This window comes from Lupinus angustifolius, chromosome LG17, assembly GCF_001865875.1.
Source record: "Lupinus angustifolius cultivar Tanjil chromosome LG17, LupAngTanjil_v1.0, whole genome shotgun sequence".
Taxonomy (NCBI): Eukaryota; Viridiplantae; Streptophyta; class Magnoliopsida; order Fabales; family Fabaceae; genus Lupinus; species Lupinus angustifolius.
The window spans coordinates 10,579,548-10,601,711 of record NC_032025.1 but is presented as its reverse complement, the minus strand read 5'-3'; the positions used below and the strand labels follow the sequence as shown (position 1 = coordinate 10,601,711).

General features: G+C 35.9%; 2 protein-coding genes and 1 long non-coding RNA gene across 6 annotated transcripts; 2 read left to right on the top strand and 1 right to left on the bottom strand.

The window, feature by feature from the left end:
• LOC109331530 (UV-B-induced protein At3g17800, chloroplastic-like) lies at nt 568-4,417 on the top strand. 3 transcript variants are annotated; one of them, XM_019566082.1, is made up of 4 exons: nt 568-595; nt 771-923; nt 1,639-1,931; nt 3,412-4,417. In XM_019566082.1, exons 2-4 carry the CDS (start codon nt 789-791, stop codon nt 4,232-4,234), a joined length of 1,251 nt encoding a protein of 416 aa, XP_019421627.1. In that variant the 5' UTR covers nt 568-595; nt 771-788; the 3' UTR covers nt 4,235-4,417. The 3 variants fall into 3 exon arrangements, with proteins under 3 accessions (XP_019421627.1, XP_019421628.1, XP_019421626.1); XM_019566083.1 differs by having other exon boundaries at nt 573-675; nt 775-923; nt 1,642-1,931; XM_019566081.1 differs by having other exon boundaries at nt 573-675; nt 775-923.
• On the top strand, nt 1,940-2,699 carry LOC109331532. Its single transcript, XR_002105805.1, has 2 exons — nt 1,940-2,587; nt 2,619-2,699. It is a non-coding gene; the product is annotated as an uncharacterized LOC109331532 (long non-coding RNA).
• LOC109331531 (annexin D5-like) lies at nt 8,216-12,311 on the bottom strand. Of its 2 annotated transcripts, XM_019566084.1 has the most exons (6): nt 12,159-12,310; nt 10,865-11,010; nt 10,523-10,738; nt 9,720-9,935; nt 9,546-9,635; nt 8,216-8,600 (listed from the first exon to the last, which is right to left on the bottom strand). In XM_019566084.1, exons 1-6 carry the CDS (start codon nt 12,232-12,234, stop codon nt 8,397-8,399), a joined length of 948 nt encoding a protein of 315 aa, XP_019421629.1. In that variant the 5' UTR covers nt 12,235-12,310; the 3' UTR covers nt 8,216-8,396. The 2 variants fall into 2 exon arrangements, with proteins under 2 accessions (XP_019421629.1, XP_019421630.1); XM_019566085.1 differs by lacking the exon at nt 9,546-9,635 and having other exon boundaries at nt 12,159-12,311.

The window sequence follows — 22,164 nt, the reverse complement described above, 5'->3', positions numbered from 1 at the left end:
AAATATAAATAAATGACACAAGTTCACAACTCACTCTACAAAACAAAAAAATTGAAGTTTTAATATTTAACACCAAGGAGTCAAAGTTGTCTCATATCGATATTATATTTTTCTACCAAATCCTATTTTCAGACACTACTCCAAGATTACAAAATGTCACTTAGATTACATACGAATGTTATGAACCAAAAAATATAATCCATGTATGTCTTGGAAGCACGTGTCTTGAAGTGTGGAAGAAGGGTTGGAAAGATGGGTCACATTCTAATGAGTTTTTAAGTTTTTTTTTCAAAAAAAAAATATATATATGTATAAACCGGCCGGTTTAGTAAAATACCGGTCGGTTCACCAGTTTTGACCGATTTTAATACTTGACCGGTTCAACATCTGTACCCAAACCGATTAGGGGTCCGGTTCACCAGTTTTCCGGTTGAACCGACCGGTACGAAATGATTTTTACAATATCGAATCATACACAAAATGAAAGAGATTAGGTGATCGATTATTATCTTAAACAAAAAAAGTATGACACTTTGAAGAGGATATCAATTGTTGATTGAAGAATAGTTGAGGCACCTTCCTACTTCCCTTATTGCCCAATTCACCATTTCTGGGTGAGTCATCTCAGAATAAACACAATCATCGTTAATCAATATCTCTATCTTCTCTCATTAGGTATTCTTCTTTTTCTTCTTCTCTCTATTTGTTTTGTTCCCTTCCTTCACTCACCTTTGTAATTAATTATTCTTTATTTATTTGTTTTTCTGCTCTCAGTATCATAGCTAGAAATGGACACGGTGGCAGCAACTGTTTTCCGATCAGCGGCGGCGACTCCGCATAAACCACCCATCCTCACCGGAAGAATGCCGCCATATGGATCTTCATTCGCTCGCTTTCCTTCAAATTTTCGCTTCACCGTTAAGGTTCCTAATAAATTCCAATTCCTCTCTGATTATGTCTTCTGTTTTATACTTTTACAAGTGCTATTCAAATTTGTTATTATTTTTCTTACTATATGATCTCGTTGTTTGAACAACTTTAAAAAATAAGATGGACTAAGGGCTTCTTTGTATAGGATTCTCAGAATAGTGGTTTTCCAAAATCAGCTTTTTTTTTCTTTCTGAAATTGCTTCTCCTTTAAGCTGAATTTCACTTTCCCCCCCTCTTCGATATAGGTTTCTTGGGTCGTTTAGAAGAGCTTATAGAGAAGCTAATTGGGTTTATGATAACAACTTATGACCTATCTATAAGATCTTTGTAGATTATTTCCGTAAGAATATTAGAGAGGCTTATGAAAATAAGCTCTTTTTAGCTTATTTCAGAAAACCTATTGAATAAGTACTTAATTAAGTTGTTAAGGCAAACACATCATATGAAAGCCGAACCAAACAAGCAAAAGGTGGTTATACATACATATATATACAGTTATACACATACATACATATATACACACACATAAATATATACATATATATATATATATATATAAAGCAGTTTATTTTCCAAATTAAAAAAAACTAAACAAACAAGCCCTAAATAAATGCTCTTTAAATCGACTGAGTTTTTTTAAAGAGGCAAAGCAAGTGCTGTGTATGGACTATGGAGTGATTAGGTTCATTGACTTTTGTTGATGATTAGCAGCAGCAGCTGCACTCTTCTGTATTTCTGCCCAGGCAAGGTCACAGGAGAAGAAGCTTAGTAGTCAGAGCAGCTGCGTCGTCTCCGGAGTCATTTGAGTCAAGTTCCAACAAGATTGCTCCACTTCAGCTAGAGTCTCCGATTGGGCAGTTTCTTTCGCAGATTTTGAAAGATCACCCGCATCTTGTGCCTGCTGCAGTAGACCAGCAGCTTGAGCAGCTTCAAACTGACCGTGATGCTGATCAACAAAAGCAAGACCCTTCTGCTTCTAGCACTGATTTAGTTTTGTACAGGTTTGTTGCATACCTGATATCTAATGTTTTGTACTGCATCATTACCATGTTATTGCTGATAAATCTTTGAAGTTAAATTCTTGCCTATTTGTGTAATTTAGATGAGTACATAGTCCATCGGGTGGCTTCTGAAATACAAAAAAATTACAGTTCAGAATTGAGTATATAAAGCATTATAAAATTAGTCAGATGCCTCTGGGCACTCGTTCAATGTTTGTGTCACTATTTACATTCTAATTTGATAGTCTTTATACTTTTAAAGTATATAAGACTTTCTCCTAAACTGAATATTTTACTTTTCACTAAATGTCATCACCAGAATGACCAAGACCCGAAGTAAAACTATAGTAACTAGTAGCAACTTACTATTATGTCATAAACATGAATCAAATTACATCATGGTGTTATGTCATAAACATGTCCTCAGAAGACTATTAAGGGCCTGTTTAGTGTCTAAGATAGGATAGACAGCATGGTAAGATCAGGGTAGGATAGACAAGACGATAAGAGAAGGATAGGATAGACAGCATGGTAAGAGCAGGATAGAATAGACATCACGACAATAGCACGATAAGATAGACAACACGATAAGAGCAGGATAAGCTCTTATCCCATCCTGTGTTTGATGCGCACCAGATAACGATGACATTGATGTGGTGGTGGCTGTGGTGGTGGCTGTGGTGATAGCAGTGGTGTTCATGTAGGGTATGAGTGGAAAAAGTTGCACTATCCTATCCTGCTCATTTCTAACACAGCTCCCCCATGGGGGGAAAATGCACTAGGTGAACAGGATAGGATTGACCAACATGATAACTATATCCTATCTTGCTGGCTCACCAAACTCTGGATTTCAACAGGATAGGACAAACTATACTGTTCTCTCTCTCTTATTCTTTCCATCAAATTTGTCCTTCAATTTTAAGTCGTTTAATGGTATCACCTTAACTATTGTTTTTATTGGTCTTCCTCTATCTCTACGTAACTATTGGGCTATCCTCACCTAATCTAAAATATTCTGGTAGACTGTGAAACATCTAGAGTTCCATTAAAATGGATTTCATAAGACAGACACAATCATTTAATATTTTAATTATGGTAAAATGATATGCTTGTGCCTTCTGTTTGGTGGAGAAAGGCTATTCCTTTTCTCATGGAAGACATCAAATGAATGAATTTGATTCGAAAATGAATTAGCTAAGTAACTCATCTGTATTGCATTTTGTGCTCTTGATTGTGAACTTACATTTATTTTCAATCCAGAAAAAAATTATAACTAAGTTACTCATTATTTATGAATTGCTTATTTAAAAAAAGTGATCATCAATGGAATCTATATTACAGAAAAGAGGTGTCTGAGAGTGGTTTAAACATAAAAGCATGGAGTTTATTCTAATTTCTCTTCTTTTCTAAATCTGAAAGTGTTTTGTAGTTTTAAGCAAGTGGGCTGTTGACAATTGTGATGCGTTCCAAACTTTTTCAGGAGAATTGCGGAGGTTAAGGCTAATGAAAGGAGAAAAGCCGTGGAAGAGATCTTGTACGCATTGGTGGTGCAGAAATTCATGGATGCTAATATTTCTTTGATACCCTTCATATCCCCTGATCCATCTGGCAGAATTGATTCATGGCCAACTGAAGATAGGAAACTTGAGCAAATTCACTCACATGAAGCATATGAGATGATCCAAAACCACTTGAATCTCATTCTGGGTAACAGAATAGGGGATTCAACATCTGTAGCCCAGATCAGCAAACTCAGGGTAGGGCAGCTTTATGCAGCATCGGTGATGTATGGGTACTTTCTTAAGCGAGTTGACCAAAGGTTCCAGCTGGAGAAGACGATGAAAGTTCTCCCAAGTGCAGCAGAAGACGAGAGTAGCGCTCGTCAAAATGCCATGGATGATACTAGACCTAGTGGTGCAGGGGGTGTTTCTCATGTTATGTCTCATCCTGAAGTCTCTACCTGGCCAGGTGGTGATGTCAGTCCTGGTGGATTTGGCTATGGGATAAAGCCAACCAGGTTGCGTAACTACGTCATGTCCTTCGACAGTGAGACACTGCAGAGATATGCAACAATAAGATCAAAGGAGGCTGTGGGCATCATTGAGAAGCACACAGAGGCATTGTTTGGAAGACCTGAGATTGTTATAACACCTGAGGGGACTGTCGATCCTTCCAAAGATGAAAACATCAAAATTAGCTTTGGTGGTTTGAAGAGACTTGTTCTGGAGGCTGTGACCTTTGGTTCTTTTCTCTGGGATGTCGAGAGCTACGTGGAGTCAAGGTACCATTTTGTACTAAACTGAGTTCAGCTTGCAGGGTCATCTAGACCAGTTAATAAATCTTCATAGAAATTGCATCCAGCAGATTTCATAAAGTCAATGTTAACTTCTCAGGAACTCTTCCCATCTGACATTGACAAAGAGATCAGTGTGTAAAAGGCACCATCTTATTCTTTAGCTGAATAAATTCAACACACACTTGTATAACTATAATAAGCTGTAATTATCTTTGTAGAACATCAATCTCTGACGAGAAAGAAAAATGATACACAATATGCTTTATCAGTCAAATAAAAAACAAAGATGCAGATGCTGTGTTCTAAACTTGATGAAACATGATTGTGCACTTTTGCTTCTGCGGCCCTACTAATATGAAAATGTTTTGTGAATTTTGGACAACTTTGATTTGTGCATTTTAAAATGCATTAGTGGAAAGTGAACAACAATTCTCTACAACTTTAACTTTGATTTTTGCATCACAAAATATAGTCATCTGAAAAAACTGTCCATATTTGTTATGAGTGGGGATCCACTCACTCTAAGCCTTCCTTTGGTAGAGAGGAAATGAAGGAGAAAGAGAATGAGAGAAGAGAAATTGGAGAGAAGGGTTCTCTTTCTCTCCTTTGGTTGGGGAGAGAGTTTGAGAAGAGAGAATAAAAATTAGGTGGAGCCCGCCAAATTTTTTTCTTCTCACATGTGAAGAGAAAATGAGGGAAGAAGGGCGGAGGAGTTTGGACAAAGATCACATGTTCCAAAATATTTTTATCTCTATATTATAAGCTACTCACATTCCACCAAATAATATAAATTTTTTTTTTATGATTTTTCTTTTTACTTAGGTGTCACTTTTTAATTAGATTGGTATATAAATAAGACACCAAAAGTGGGACAGTTGATCTCCATTCTGGAAGTTTAATCACTCTTTTATCTTCTTTTTCTATACAACCAAACAACACCAAATTTTACTCTATTTCTCACATCTTTCTCTTCTCTTTCTTTCTTTTCACTCTCTTTCTCACATATTTCTCTCTTCTTATTTTCTTCCTTCAACCAAATGGAGCATGAGTAAAACTTATTGATCATCCTAACCATTGATTTTGTGGACATTTAATAGTTTAGATCTATTCACTAATTTAAACCATTGAATTTCCCTAGAATTGGTGGCTCTTGGAGTAAATGGATCCCTCCCCATTTTGTTATACATATAACATTTGCTTGAACTAATATTGAAGCACAGGGTAATTTTGAACAGCCAGAAAACTTTGATTTTCAGTTATAAAATATTGTCGGAAAAGGTATCAGCACAGTTTTCCTGATACTAGAGATGGAAGAAAAAACAGGGGCAGAAGCTAAGCGTGTTGTAATTAAAACTGTTAGTGTTAATAGATGAAACATGCACTAAACAACAACTTGAGTAGCAACTTCAGATCCTGTGTATGTTCCTTTCCTTCTCCAGTCTCCAATGACCACTAAGCTAAGGGAGTCATCATCTTTGATAGGGTGCTCTAAGAGCATTGAAGCAGAGCTGATACAGATAGAAAACACAGACTAAACAAGGCCATCCATAGGGTCCTAGTTCCCATAACAGTCATTGTCTCATGTGTGGGTGTTGGTAATGGACCAGGAGTACAATTTATAACAAAAAGAGGAAAAATGAAAAAACCGATGAAGAAAAAGGACCATGAACTAATCATGTTAGTCTATATGATATGATATGGAGTCTGGTTACTCTTAAATAAAGTCTCAGTTCGAATCTAGTAAATGAAAAAAATATTTACCGGAAGAACTTTTCCCTCTTAAAGGGTCTTCCCAACTTGACTAGAAGCAACCAAAGTACTATCATGACATGTGGATCGAATGCTTATGTTTAGCGTTGCCAACAATTTCATCCTATAGGCATCACATGCTTATCCAAAATAGGATCCAAGGCTTCCAAAAATATTTGATATCTTCAACAGATTCTAAGCAAAGCTTATGCATCATGTATTGTTGAAAATGTTAAATGATTGGCTTGGTGGTGCTTGAATTCTCATATCTTATCATATTAAATATCTTCTACCTCTTGAAAAGAGAAACTAAGTATCCATCTAGCTAGAGAAGCATATTGTTTACTTTAATGCACGTTTGAAGCAATATTAAGTTTGTTTTTCAGTAGCAAAGTTTCTACTTCTGGACCTGTTGACAGAGCAAAAACTTTGCAATATAAAAGAAATAGGATTGACATAATAGCCTTCACAATACAAAAACCCTTAATATTTCCAATTTCCAAAGCAAGAGAAATGACAATAAAGTTAAGTGCATTTAGTTCAGACATTCCACCACAAATTCATTGCTGAGCTGAATCACAATGAGGAATGTGACTTAGCTCTTCATAATTTGTTGAAAAATAATCATCTCAACCCTTTTTCCCAACACCATTTTTCAAACCTACTCTATAATCATTGATCAATGTCATTTTTGTCATATAGAGGCAATACCTGTATTGATGCATACTTAAGCATAACATCATGAATTAGTTTTGAAATTTCTACTGAATTCCCCTGGCCTAGTCATTCCCATACCTAGTATTCTAGTACCTATCTCAAAACTTTACATGGAAGAATGTAGGTTCTTTGAAGAAGTCAATATGTGCAAAACATTACCATCAACATCATAGAACTCAATGGTGGCATCTGTATGACTCAATTTTAACAGACATGAAACCTTGTCCATCATAGGAGAAATGTAAGCCTTTTCGATTCGTATGATTAATGTCTCCTTTCCAAGCCTTTGATCCTGCACCACTAGTCAGGAACTGAATAGAACTGCAAACAAATTCATCTATTAGACAAAATAATATATGTTTTGTTAATATTTGTATTTTATTTAGTTTTACCTCTGTGTCACTGATGTGTTCAAGACAATGATCATGCCCATCCATGTAAAAATCAATATCATTTGCCTTAAATTTGATAGTAAAATCAGCAGAGTTAGGAAGAAATCTTACTAAGAAATTGTCATTCTTTATAGGGAGAGAAGTGACGATCATTTGCATTCTTGGTTATATTATGTTACCTCAAGAATTGGGAGAAGCTGCTTTATAATTTCTTGGGTATCACCATGATGTCCAACACTTCTAATTCATGGTGACCAACCATAATATTCCATTTCGCTATGATTCCTCATGGGCCAAAAAATGCCCTTTAATCATGGGTCAAGGGTAACCCTTCACCTGGTTCAGCATGCTTTTGTCGAGGAACATGTGGGAAAGTAAGTCCTACATCGTCAGGGAAACCTATGTTGGTTCAAATATATATAAATTATTTTCCTCAAATCCAGAATGTTATCTAAACCCTATATGATTTAACTCTTGAGTCTAACATATTCATTGATGTTGCTTCTTTACTGTTTTCTGGCATAGCTTACTTGCTATACTAGGAAACCTTTTGCTCTAAAATTGTTAGGGAAGCTATAACTAAGATGAAACTCTTAAAATTGGTCCCTTGAAGTCTACAACCTTCAACCTTTTCCTTGGATTCTGATGCAGCGCATGCTTAAAACACTAATCTTTCTAAACCATCCATCTAGCACTTTTTGTGAAAAATTTAAAACTTAACATTTTCACCAAATGGCCTTATTTCCTAGTAACATTTTTACATGACCATAAACTTTAGCACATAAGTTACAACATGAGCACCTCATATAGATACCATATGCTGATATGAGTGTGGAATGATACGGAAATATATCATATTCCAAAGTGGAATAGATAAACCATATGCAGATGTTATAAGGGGTGTCAATTTTGGTTGTTCAAATAAGGGAGTTGTTTCTCTAAATGTCTAAGTTGATAGTGCCCTCTATTTGCTATGAAATTGTTAAACAGTAAAGCAATTATCTCTCTTCAAATTCAACTTTGGCTATATCTTCCACATGTTAAATGGTTACTGTTATTCAAGTTTTGTTTGATAATGGAAAGCTGGAAACAAAAATTCAGAACTGTTATCTTTGCATGATACTACAATTCAAACACATCAAGATCAAACTCCTAAGTCCGAATTTAACTGTAACCGAGTTTGTCAACTTATATGGCACTATACTGCCCAACTTACAATACCAGTAAAGAAAAAGATTGGAACTGCACACATTATTCAACACATCAGAGGGCGAACTTATTCCACATGAAACATCATTGGACATTATTTGACTAGTGATTGGGACCTATAAGTGAGAGAAGAAAAGCCCTGTAATGGCCGGATGTTTCCGAGTGAACTGCATCGTGCAGCGTCTTCTTGTATTTCTTCAAATATTCAGCTTTTATATACTGCAAATCAATCTCAGTCCTTGTTACAATCACCCTTATAAGTGTCTCATCGTTGGTCCCCAAACCTTTCATCGCCTTACGTAAAACCTGCATGGTGGCAAAAGTGAAAAGATAGCTTTATGTCTTGGCAATAAGAAAGTTAAGAGATTCACTCTATGCTTACACAACAAACTACGACAATTGGAACAAATATTGTAATTTTTTGAACATTGGAAGATAAAAAGGATCTAGAGAATGGAGCATATCAGCACAATTACTCACTGATGCAGATATCTGACACCAATGACCAAAAGATATACATGTCCAAATGATGTCTTTAACAATTAAGTGGCATTGGAAGAAATATGTTCCTATTCGTTGCTTAGCAGAAAGGCAGATATTGATTCACGGAAATTACAGAAGTTTAACCATGCCATCCGAAAGAGTAAGACTGGCCTTCACGAAATATTTCTACTTGCTCTGATTAGTTATGAAATTTTTTATAGACGAGACATAAAATGATGTTGCATAGTTAAATTAACTAGTCATGCTAAATGTATGTACTCCATAGGGATAAATTTTATTGGGGGTGATGTTAAAGTCCATATATGGATATTAAAATAATTACCGAGTTTCTCACATTTTCAACTATATCATACTGACAGTAACAAATCTTATACCATGTTGTGCAACACATATAACACATAGGGTTAATATTAAAGCTAAGGGAAATTTAAGCATCATTTTGAATTATAATGTTATAGTTTCAGTAAGACAGCTAAAAGGAACACACCAGTTAAGAAGTTTCTGAGTATTCACAGTTATGCAGCTATTTCAGAGATAGAATTCGATACTTCTCTACTATTTGCCTCTTACAATTCTTCGACACTAAGTTTAACATAAGCATCTTATGTTGCATTGGTCATCCCATGCTTCTGACCCCTCATCCCCATCCTTTTAAGATTTGTCATCAAATGCAAATATTTTTTCCTTGATCCAAGTTTAGTGACATTACAAGAAGAAATTACCTAAAGTTAAAGTCGAGGAGAATACCTTCGCAAAATACTTTGCAGGATTCTCAGAACATTGGATTATTGTCTTAAGTGCAAGAGCAAAAAGCCCGGAAGTTTCTTTCTTCACTGCCTAATAAAAGTTCAGCTTGGATAAGTACCAGAAAAAGGCCTCGAGAAAGAATATATTTTAAGGAAATAAAATTGATAAAGATACCTTCTCCAGCGAGTGTCCATGCTTGTGTTGGTAAGCAAAACTTACAGCAGCCAAATGTGCTGCACTTCGTTCACTCAGTATTTGCACAAAAGTCTTCTCGTCAGTTCCCAGTTTCTTCTCCCCTGCTTTGTAGAGAGCCTTTGCGTCATTCTCAGCTATTTCTCTATTAACCTCCGGACCTTCATGGCGTGGTGTGGTTACATATGCAAGCAAAATCTGAATCAAAGTTTTTAGATAATAAAGGTATTAGTAACAGGAGCTCTATTGTTTGAATATCAGGAATGGTACTCATAGATGTGATTATTAAAGACACTAAAAGGTCAAATGAGACCATTTTTTTCATCCTATGGGAATCAGTCACAAACCACTGAACGATGTTTCCCTTAAGATATACTGTGATCCACACTTGCAGATTAAGTAAAGGGATATATCAAACAATTAGTCCACATCAAACCCACGGATGACAAGTAATGGTGAAGAATATACACTGGTCCAAGTAGTTAAGGTCAAAGGTCATCATTGAAACAGAAGATGTTGTCCTATGCTCAGACTCAAACACTTTTCATGCACATCTGAAATGCATTCGGAATTTTAATTTTTTTATCATCTTGCATCCTTCTACAAATGAACAATAGAAAGTGCTTAACTAATGCCATGCTCTATGATCGGCAGGAGTACTGCTTAGGATAAAAAACAGCTATGGAAATTTCATATAACATAGAGAAACCACAATTTGATGATTCGTGATAGCTAATGCATCTTTCATGAGAGCCACATACACGAAAGGACAAAGAAAACATCACCTTTTTATGATCCCCAGAGGTGTGTCTTTCGATGTCATGCTCGAGAAAAACACCAAACCTTGAATGGTATATCTGTCTTAAATGTTGCAGCTGCGATGGAGTTCGTGAGCAAATTACTTCAGTAGCAGCTTCAAGGATTTTGGTGACAGTTAGAGACTGCTTAAGGATGATTGCATCGCGTCCGGCAGGGTCATGCATCCAAAGCAAAACTGCAGTCTAATAACATGCAGAAAAAATATAAGATAAACGACGTAATGATAGGGAAGTGAGACATATTAGCTTCACCTGTTACATATCAATATTGTTTGGTTAACAAATAGATACACACATAGGTTTTAGTACCTCCAACTTGCCACTAAGTTCCTTAGTTAAGCGTTTCAGAAGGTCCTCAGAATACATTGTTCTGAATTCTTGTTGGATATAGGCACGCTGTGTAGCATCACGATGTGCAAGTACGTTGATAACAGCACTATCATCACACCCAAATCCTAAAAATATATACATAGAAAAAATTGAATAATTTGGGTATACTATACATACAACATAGAATCATCAATTTAGGCATTGAGTAGTCAGAGTCATGATTTCAAATAGCAGTTGTCGTTGCATAGGAAGAAAATATGCCGATGTGGCAACAATTGTGGCTCCAGAAACCTAAAACTGCCATATTCACACCACAATTGTAGTTGTGAACTGCAATGTTAAACCATGATCTGGAATATATACAATGGAAGCAGTAGATTGTTTTGACTTTGAACACAGTGAAAGTATGATAGTCAAATCCTGACAAAAATATATACAAATAAATAACATAAGAAGTGAATAATTTGGGTATATGTATTACATAGCACTACCCTTCACCAATCTTATTCTTTTAGTGTTCTTTATTTCCCCTCCAAAACTCAACTCCCAAACAAGTTCTTAGGCTATGTTTTGGAGTTTTGTTTTGGAGGGGAGGAAATGAATGACTTTGGAAATGTCTCCATGGGAGTTGGGTGGAATAGAGGGAAATGTTTTAGAGGTTTTCTGGACCCTCTAAAATCCTCCACATTCATTTTCACGGCACCAAGTTGGGGTTGTGCCGAAGACAAACATGTCAAAGTACCTAAACACCCTTACTAAAATTTTATAATTATATTCATGTTCATTTCTCATTGTTAATTAAATTTTTAAATGATCGTAAAACAATATTCTTGCATTTTTAACCCTTCAATCACCTCCCATCTAACTTTCACTCCCCAAACAAGAGATTTAGCTTGATTTGCCTTCCTTTCTCCTTGATCCCTCTCTTTCCCCTTCCCTCCTAACTCCCAAACACAGCCTTGGGGTCAAGTCATGGCTGAAAATTTCAAACCACCATATTGATGCCACAATTATACTTGCAGACTGAAATTTAACATCTTGATTGGATTAATACATAACATAAGCAGTATGATTACTGTAACTTTTAAGACAGTGAAACAATTGACTTGTTTGGTGACAAAATTGTCACATTAGAGAGCAACTGAACATATGACCTTAGATATTAATGTAAAACGTTTCCAATTTTGGAACCAATTAGTGGGCACACAGTGGATTGAAGAGTGATATCAATCATGAGACAAAAATAGAAAGAAAAAGAGAGGATAAATATTACCCTTGAAAGCTTTGTAAAGTTGTATTGCATCATCTTTGGGGTGAGGAGGAACAGGGGGTAAAGTAAGGGTAGACATGTTATGTTTCTGTATGCAAACTCTTATTTCTTGTGTTTCAGAATTTGATAGTTTGAATACATGCGCATAGGTTGATCAGATCAGAACATATATAGATGGAGAGAGAAGGACAAAGATGAAATTTAATAATTGAGAAAAAATATAGGACTGAGATTCATAGAATTTATATATTGTAATTGTATCATCCATTATTTATATTTATGTATCATTGACTCTTCAAAAATATAATTTAAATAAAGGATAAATAATATAATAATTATTTATAAATCTTTACATTAACAATAGTCATATGTGTAATGATATATTCATGATATATTATAGATGATGTTACTTTTTTGGTAGAGTAATCGTAAATGTGGATGATGTAACAATATATAAAATAAGGGTAATATTTGTATATTTACTCTAAAAATTTATATACAATTATTAAATTATTCTCTATTCATTGGGATATAGTCTACCGTAATTAAATGTGAATAATAGATAATATATAAAACTCATGATTAATCTATTAGTATATTTTTTTTTTCTCATACAAAATTTATGATTTTCGTGCATAAGACAAGTATTTTCTCTTTTATATAACCTAATCTTACGTAATAGAAACCTAATCTTACGTAACAGAAAACGTTAAATTAAAAAGGAGGCTCTTGTTAATGTATTAAATGGATAAATGCTAACGTGTTCATACCATATCTTCATTAAATTACGAGCTATTCTCTGATTAATGAGACTCGCATGAATTCAATTGCTGGCGTGGTATTGCTTAATTCAAGTGATTATTACACAACAAAGATTTTATTGATAAATTGAGTTAACTGTGATATTTAATGTCTTTATTATTTATACATGAAAGTGGGTTTCTCTTATTTTTGGTCTAAAGTCATATCTGATCTATTCTCATATGGACGAAAATAAATGATGTTAAGAATGAATAAGTCAAAGTACGCGTTCAGCGGATTAGGTGTCATATGCCTATTTATTTATATTTACATAGTTTTCAGATATTAACAAAAGGTACCATCAAATTAGTGTACCCTAAGTTCACGGTTGACAGAGAAATCAACAACGCCTAAGTTCTTGCATATTCATTGACTATGAAGTGGTACGAAGCTGAGGTGTGCTGGACCTTATTCTACATCTTCATGTTTCAGAAATTTTGATCTAAAATTAAAAATATATTATTAAAATCTAAGTTTGAATTCAAAAATTAATTCAATCAATATTTAGAATTACATAATTCTTGAATCAAGAGTCATGTACGAGTTTAAAAATCAACATAACCAATATTAGAATCGGTTAAAAGACAAATTTTACTCAATTCACCTCATTCTCATCTTAGTACAAAATAATTTTAATCAAATCTCCAAATTTAACTTTTTAGACTCAACCCGGGGTTGACATCATCCCCTCCTTCTTGAAGATATTTTGACCTCGAAATTGCATCTTCTTCACCTACATCAAATGGAAAGAAATCATCAGCATTCATTAGATCAACATTAGGCAAATACTTCCTTTGTACTTGGATGTTAGGTGCTTTGGCACAATCTTGAGTAAACACGACATGATTGATTAAGCCATCCATGAGTCCCATCTCAATGCAAGTCAACAATGTCTTGGCTTCCCACCAGTCATCAACTCCTTTGATGATTCCAAGCTCTTGAAAAATTCTAGAAACATATTTTGGCAAAACAAAGTTAGTTGTGAAAAAATAGAGGTGTGATGAGTTGTTTTTTTAGAACAACCTTGTTGTCTTCCACTTTATCCCTAAGATATAATGGTTTCCTCTCCCTCTCTTTTTTTATTTTCTTTTCACTTTCTTTTGTTTTTATCTCACGTTTTTTTTCTAGTGCTATTTTTCTTTTCAAGATCTTCTTGTCTTCAATGACTTGTTCGGGTGTCAATGGTGAAAGTATCACCCCATCTTGTTGTGTATTAATGCATACTTATTTGTGCGTCCATCATGTGTTGCTCTCTTTTCATACTGTCATGGTCGACCTAGTAATAAATGACTAGCCTCCATATCCACCACATCACATAGGACTGAATCTTCATAGCTCCCAATAGTAAAAAGGACTTCAACTTGTTTATCAACAAGCATCTCTCCCACCGCATTCAGCCATTGCAATCAGTATGGAGTAGGATGTGTCTTAATTTTAAGATTTAGTTTTGATACTAATCTTGTACTAACGACATTTGTGAAACTTCCACTATCAATGATCAAACAACAAACCTTACCACCAACTAGACACCTTGTATGGAAGATGTTTCCTCTTTGGTCAGCTTCTTGGTCTTTGATTTGACTCCCTAAGAGCCTCCTCACCACAAGAAAGTCACCTTTAGGAACAATAACATCATCCTCTTCATGACCATTCTCTTCATCACTTGAGGCTTCACATTGAGATTCTATCTCTCCATTAGTCATGATCATTGTCTTCCTTGTAGGACATTGAGAGGTCGAACCATGTGTTTTTGTTTGGTTCACCAAAAACTAAATCAAAACTGAATGGAACCGAACTTTTACGTCCCTAATTAATGGGAAAATGAGAAGAGTAGTTATTACATTGGTGTTTGCCAGGAAACACCTTTGAGTGTAAATCACCACATTTTTTATTGTTCCATTCTATCTATTGACTATTTAAGGAGTTGACTTAGTATTGGGCATCCAATAGCTCAAGACCCTTGACCGAATCACCACATATTTCTTTATACTCCATGTTCTTTCACCAAGAAGGCAACCCAATGACCCTTACTAGCCACCAAAACACACCCACCACACTTATTACCCTTACCGAACTTTGTCGCATGGCCCACACAGAAACCGTTGTAGAAATGCTTTATATTTCATTTCCCTCTTTACTCCCCATTGAATCAACCTCATCATCCCTGCACTCTCTGGATATTACATCTACCACCCATCCAAAAATCCAACAACTCATATATCATTACTCTACAAGATATTGATATTATAAGTTTAAACATTTATGTTATGGTTGTCTAAATTATTATGATTAAAATTATAATGGTCTCCTGGGCTACCCATCTTGGAAATCTTTATTATAGACGTAGTTGATAAAATTGTCTGCCTTGGTCACCACGACTTGTTTACCTTGGCTTGTAGTCATAGATCCTTTGGTGCTAGGTGTAACTTCCTTTGTTGGGCCCTCCTTCTTGAGTTTGTCAACCCACCTTAATGATTGATATTTGGAACTCGGCCCCGAAGAGAATTTAGACTTCTTTCTCCTCAATTGTTCCTCTACCTTTATTGCTTGTTGAGCTAGATCATCTAACTCAACATAGTGTTGTAATTCAACAATGTCTTGGATGTCTTGATTCAACCCATGTAAGAACCTTGCCATAGTGGCTTCTCGGTCTTCATAGAAATTAGACCTCAACAAGGCCAATTCCATCTCCTTGAAATACTCATCAACACTTTTAGACCCTTGTGTGAGCTTTTGTAGTTTATTGTAAATATCCATTTGATAGGAATTAGGTACAAACCTTCCCCGCATGATCAACTTCATCTATTCCCATGTATAAATTGGTTCAACACCAATTCTTCTCATCTCCTTTTGAAGTTGATCCCACCAAATCATGGCATACTCCTTGAATTCCAAGGCTGCCACCTTTACTTTCTTTTCCTCATTGTAAGAATTGCAATTAAACACTTGTTCAATTTTCAATTCCCACTCAAGGGAAGCCTCTGGATCATTCTTGCCAATAAAGGTTGGTACCTTTATCTTGAACCCATCTAGTTTGGTATCATCCCTTCTTCTCCCCCTCCTTGCTTCCCTCATTTGCCTTCCCCTGCCTCCTTCATCATATGAGTCACTTGAATACCTAGAAGCATGATTATCAAGCCTCCTATCATATTCCCAATATCATTTGCTCCATTTGCCTTTGGAGTGTTTGAAATTGTGTTGTTATCATGGCATGTAGGGTTGCTGTCCTTGGGGACAATGGAGAACTATCACTTTTGTGATTAGACATTTCACTCAAACTCACGTGTATCACTCACTTTTATTTTGTGGAAAATGTAGGGAATGGTGTATCACTCAACACTCTATCCTCCACGGCCTTATGAAGTAAACCAAGTTTGAACCAAGAATTTTGTGAAAGAAAATCACTCCAACTTCTCAAAATTGGAACGTTGTGACTTGAGTTATACCTCAAAGAAAGAACTTGACACTTTTTGTTTAGACTCTTTTAGATTATTTTGAACCTTTTGTAGAATCACTTTGACACTTTTTAGAACTTTTTGATTTTGGACTTTTGACACATTTGACACTTTTTGATTTTTGGACTTTGACACTTTTTGACACTTTTGATTTTTGGACTTTGACACTTTTTCACACTTTTGATTTTTGGACTTTGACACTTTTTGAAAGATAAAGATAAAGATAGATATACTCACGGCCAAGAAAAAGTAGTGAACACCAAGCAAGAAACTAGCTCTGATGCCACTTAATGTGAACCTCTTAGATAAAAGGCTCTTGAACGATCTATCTTGGTTGGTGTTTGGCCCAACCTCACGGTTGACTAGAGCTTTTGAGAATAAAGTAAGCAGCGGAAATATGAAATTGGATAAAAGAAGATGGTATAGATTTGAGGTGAAGGCGCCACAACACTTGAGGTGTTGATAAGCCAAAGTGATGCTCACCACAAGAACTTGGTTATTGATAAGAACTTCTAATCTTGGTTCAGCCAAGAAGATTTTAGAATACTCTCACAAGGATACAATCCTCAATTCACAAAGAATTATGATTCAACTTAACTTGTTTATTCCATTGCAATAGTCTTACATTTATAGGCAAGCCACTAGGCTCCCACGGTTGGCTATCATTAAACTAGTAAGGCTAATGCATGGTAATCTTAACATAGGATACCAAAAGCCAAATGAATCTACTCCTAAACTAGACTACATTCAGATGGTAAAGATATGAGCACATGTATTTCGTGTGCTTTATTACAACTGAAAGACAAACATAATAACTTAGGCCTAGGATGCCTTGGATGCCACGGTTGGATTGAAGAGCATAAGATTCCATTCTTCCTTTAAGTGCACGGCTCACAATTAAGTCATATGATGAATGAGACTTGATGACTCCATAATGCTCACGGCTAGGCTTTGATGAGCTCCATAGGATTATTCGGCACATGGAAATTGTTGTAGTTAAAGCCTCCTTAATGGTCCTCAGGTGGACTTGTGCTTGGTATAGGATTCCTTTTGTCAAGGAAGGAAATTTCGTCGACTGAATGATGATTAATCATGCACTAAATAGCTTAGGATGCCATTGGTGCAAGTTGGTAGGCTGCCAACGGCTAGAACATGTGCATAATGCACCATTAATTCACAATTAAGGTCTCCAACAGCCACATGCTAATTCCACACGAGCATCTTTGCTCCAACAACTCTGAAAGTGACTTAGGATTCTTCTTGATGAAATGTGCTCAGGTGAATTTAGCTCCAACGGTCCAGACAAGGTGTTTAAGCACCATAAAAGCTCCATTAAGCTCCTCCACTTTCATATTTTGATTCCCCTCGAGCAATCCTCCTCCAACGGCTACAATAGTATTTATTCACCTGCCAAATAATATTAGACTAAGTTAAAATGACTTTGGTTCACGAAAAATACAAGTTGGTCCAAGCATTAAAGTGTCAATTACACTTTTAGGCTTGGCTTGGTCATCCACGAGCCATTTTCAATCTAGACTTTATTTATGGGCAAATTTATGATTAAAATACTTAAATTAAATTAACTAAGTGTTGGACAAAAATTAGCCCACACATTTATTATCAAAATTAAAAATGTCCAATGCTAACTAAATTGGCTAGGCCTGACTTGATAGGCTACGCCCAGTGCCTGATGCGGCACGCTAGGCGCATGCGCCTTGGTCAGATTTCTTGGCCAGACCAGATTAGCCCAGCGCCTGGTTAGGCACTTGGTGCGTCAGGGACCTCAACTCGGTCAGAGTTGTCTCGGTCAGGTTTCATGCTTGATGCACTAGGGACATTAACTCGATCAAAGTTGTCTCGGTCAGGTCTTGCGCCTGATGCGCCTGGTTTCGTGCCAGGGTCAGTTTGGCGCCTGAGTCAGACCCGTGGCCTGTCTCGTGCGCATGGCCTGGTCAATCTTTGGTTCGGTCAGCACCATGGATCAAGATGCTAGTGAGCATCTTTAGACCCCCTTGGGCTATCTTTGACTCATCATCATGGATCAACATTATGAGTTATCCAATGACATTTTGAGCCCTTTTTGCCCTAGCCCTAGACATAGGACCACTTATGCCTTCAAGGCCATCATAATTAAGGTTAGGCTCTTTGGTGTTCACATCAGTCAGCCTCATTGACCACAACACTCCAAAACATGATGAATGCCCAATTCCAAACACTTCAACAACAATTGGAGGATTCTTTATGATATGAGGATGGATGAGAGACATGGCGATCCAAATAGCCATGAGAGAATAAGGACGAGGCCTATGAGAGAGGAGAGGCAGAGACATGATAGGCATGAGGAGGAAAGGCAACGTGATAGACATGATTCATCAAGTGCCTATGGTATTCAGAGGAGAAGGAAGCATGGAGATCACAACCATGGTAGTCGTAACCATGGCCATGCTAGTCCAATCCGTGGGCATAGAAGGCAAAGAGATGGTGCAAGTGCTAGCCCAAACCGTGAACATAGAGGAGATCTGGATGATGTTAAGATCAAAGTTCCTAGATTTTTGGGGATGAGTGATCCAGATGCGTATTTGGCATGGGAATTGAAGATGGAAAAAGTCTTCAATTGTCACAACTATTCAGAGGCAAAGAGAGCCAAGGTGGCAGCCCTTGAATTTCAAGAATATGCAATGGTTTTGTGGGATCAGCACCAAAATGATAAAGTGAGATGTGGAGATGTAGCTATAGACACATGGGCTGAAATGAAGAGAGCAATGAGGAGGAGGTTTGTGCCTCGTTTTTACTAGAGAGATGTGCATAACAAGCTATAGAGGCTCACTTAAAGATCCCAAATAGTGGATGAGTATTTTAAAGCCATGAAGTTAGCCTTGCTTAGGTCCAACCTCAATGAGGATCGTGAAGAAACAATGACTAGGTTTCTTCATGGATTGAATCCATAAATCTAGGATGTGGTCAAATTGTAGCCCTATGTGGAGTTAGATGACTTTGTTCTGAAAGTCATTAAAGCGGAGAAGCAAATTAAGAGGAAGAAGTCCAAGTACTCCTCTAGTACTTCAAAGTCCCACTCTTGGATATGTATCCAACTGCTCTCTTGAGCATCTTAAGAAGATATATGGTAGTCACTATAGACATGCATAGGGATGTCAAAAGGACACTGATTATCACAGTTTGGAAAAGAGGTGTAAAAGATAAAATAAATACATAATACAAATAAAGTGTAACACAATTATTAGATATCTAGTTTTTTTTAACCTTGTAGCTGTTATGGATTAGATTGTCCTTGTGTTAGTAAAATGTTTTGTTGAGACAAAACTTATGTCACCAAGGAAATTAGTTTTGGTGTTTTGGCTAGTGAACAAGTGTGATGTATACCCAAAAATAAAAATGGGTTCGGTCTAGTGATGATAAATTCGGGTTTGGGGCGGGTCAGGGTAGGGTATTACCTATACCATACCCAAACTCGAAAATTATACTCGGGTAAAATCCGAACCCAATCACAATGGGTTTTCCATGTTAAATTTGGGTTCGATTTAGACAGATACCCACGGGTTCGGTTTTCATTGTCATATCTACTTATAATTCACAATTAGTAACACACATAATAATACATGTATAACAGTATATGGAATATGTTAGTTCAAACTCAATACCACAAAAGTTAGAAGATATGTTCCAAATCATCAAGACACTGAGAAACAATTTAGTAAGTAATAACATATATAATATTAACATAATAACAATTTAATAACATATATAATACTACAATTCAAACAAAATTGATAATTTAAGCTACAAAATTGGTTGAAGAATTTAAGCAACAATAAAACATCTTTCCTTAATATCTATTTCTTTAATATGTGGTTTGGTTCGGTTCCAGCGGTTCCTAAATTTATAAAACCATAAATCAAACCGAACATAAACGGTTCCTTAAAAAATTAAACAAACCAAACCGTGAAACCAAACTGAACTACATTTTACGATTTGGTTCGGTTCAGTTCCATCAGTTTCGCAGTTTAAATTGGAACCGCTTACACCCTTTCGTTAATGTGAAATGTGGAGTTGGGGAAACTTTTAGATTTAAATATTGGGTCACTCGAGGTTGCATTACATTGTGGGAACTTATAGTATCAACTAGCACAATCACTAGGTGTCCATATATAAGTCCATGGATTTTTAATGTGTGAGGTGAAAGGTTACCTTGTAGGGCTTGAAATGATAATTAAAAGTGCACAAATTCCTCATGCCCATCATCATTAGGAGGTTTTGCGAGGAAAACCTGAAAGGTCGTTGTTGGGTTTCAATGACACAATATTTTGCTTGCTCATCATCAATGAGTAAAAGGATAATTTGCTTAGGTTAAAAATGGTGTTCGAACACATACTTCTCATCACAATTATAACATAAACTTTGAACCTTTCTTTCTTGCATTTGGGCCATTGTTAGGCATTTAATGGGTAGTTCTATAAGAGAACTCGTTTTAGGCTCGTTAGAAGTGGAACCAATGTTTTGTATTGAGGGGCGCAAATAAACGAGGACTCTAACGTGCATTATTTAATTTACTTTCCACCCGTTTAGCTAAGCCAATAGCATTACTAATTGAAATGGGTTGTAAAACAATAAGCTCTTGGCCAATCTCAAGTTTCAGTTTAGATATGAAACAATTTAAAATCATTTCTTGTGAAAATCCCATGAACTTATTGTACAACGGATCAAATCGCCATATTCAACAACAGAACTCATGTGTTTAAGCTTGAAAAGTCTAGCCCCGTGATTAGCATAGGTGGAAGGTTTGAATCGTTGTTGTAAGCCCATGGTAAAGACATCATGGGTAGTGAGGATGATGGTTTTGGAATATCCATTTATATCAATTGAGTGCCTCCCTTTGCATTGAAAATGACATTAAATCGATTCACTTTGGAAAGGAAATATGGTATAGGATAAAATATTATTGCGCTTGAAAAATTCAGTCTTAAGTTCAAAGCCAACAAAGGATTGCATATTCAATTTTGAGGGGTAGAAAGAGGGGGTTTGGGTTGTATCTTAGATTTTAGGGCCTGAATCATAGGTTAGATTTCTTCATGTACGAATTTCATGTTTGTTGTAGTAAATTTTGTCATTCAGCAAAATGGAGCTCCATAGAAGCAAGTTTTTCTAGGATGTTACATATAGGATCATCTACATGTGAGAAGTGGGTTTTGGAGGCATGATGAGTAAAATGAAAGCACCAATTTAGTTGGATAGTCTACTAATGTGACAGAAATTAAAATGGTCTATTAAGGAAAATGAGCAATACTGTGATTTTTCATATCATTTACGAATGGAAAATGCAAAATAAATACAAGATGGTCAACCCTAGAGGGATAATAGTTATACACTTAGCATCATCTTAGATTAGTATTTTAAATTAAAGATAATAATGATAAATGTAACCATAATAATCATTTTACACATAATCATTCATCCATACCGAACTTTTTCTATTTCTTTTGATCATGTTCAACCCATTTTCTTGCAATAATATTCTATGAAAAGATTGTAGGTGATTCACCAAATTTGCAAAGAACTGAATTCTTTCAAGGTTCAATAAAAATAATAAACGTGATAGATTTGATCCGTCCTTTTCTTCTCAATGTGACTGTTTGAGGTTTTCAACTTTACATTTTTTTCAATGGTAGTTTTTCAACAATATTATTAGTTTTGTTTTTGTCTTTTTACCCTAAGCATCCTTTAACGAAAGTCATTTT

What these genes read in the sequence shown, in the direction of transcription:
- LOC109331530 (XM_019566082.1), top strand. Translation starts at nt 789, where the DNA reads ATGGACACGGTGGCAGCAACTGTTTTCCGATCAGCGGCGGCGACTCCG. An exon ending in ATTTTCGCTTCACCGTTAAG is followed by an intron (nt 924 to 1,638) that starts GTTCCTAATAAA and finishes GTTGATGATTAG; the next exon opens with CAGCAGCAGCTGCACTCTTC. An exon ending in ACTGATTTAGTTTTGTACAG is followed by an intron (nt 1,932 to 3,411) that starts GTTTGTTGCATA and finishes AAACTTTTTCAG; the next exon opens with GAGAATTGCGGAGGTTAAGG.
- LOC109331531 (XM_019566084.1), bottom strand. Translation starts at nt 12,234, where the DNA reads ATGTCTACCCTTACTTTACCCCCTGTTCCTCCTCACCCCAAAGATGAT. An exon ending in CCTCTGGGGATCATAAAAAG is followed by an intron (nt 9,936 to 10,522) that starts GTGATGTTTTCT and finishes ACTTTGATTCAG; the next exon opens with ATTTTGCTTGCATATGTAAC. An exon ending in ATGGACACTCGCTGGAGAAG is followed by an intron (nt 9,636 to 9,719) that starts GTATCTTTATCA and finishes AACTTTTATTAG; the next exon opens with GCAGTGAAGAAAGAAACTTC.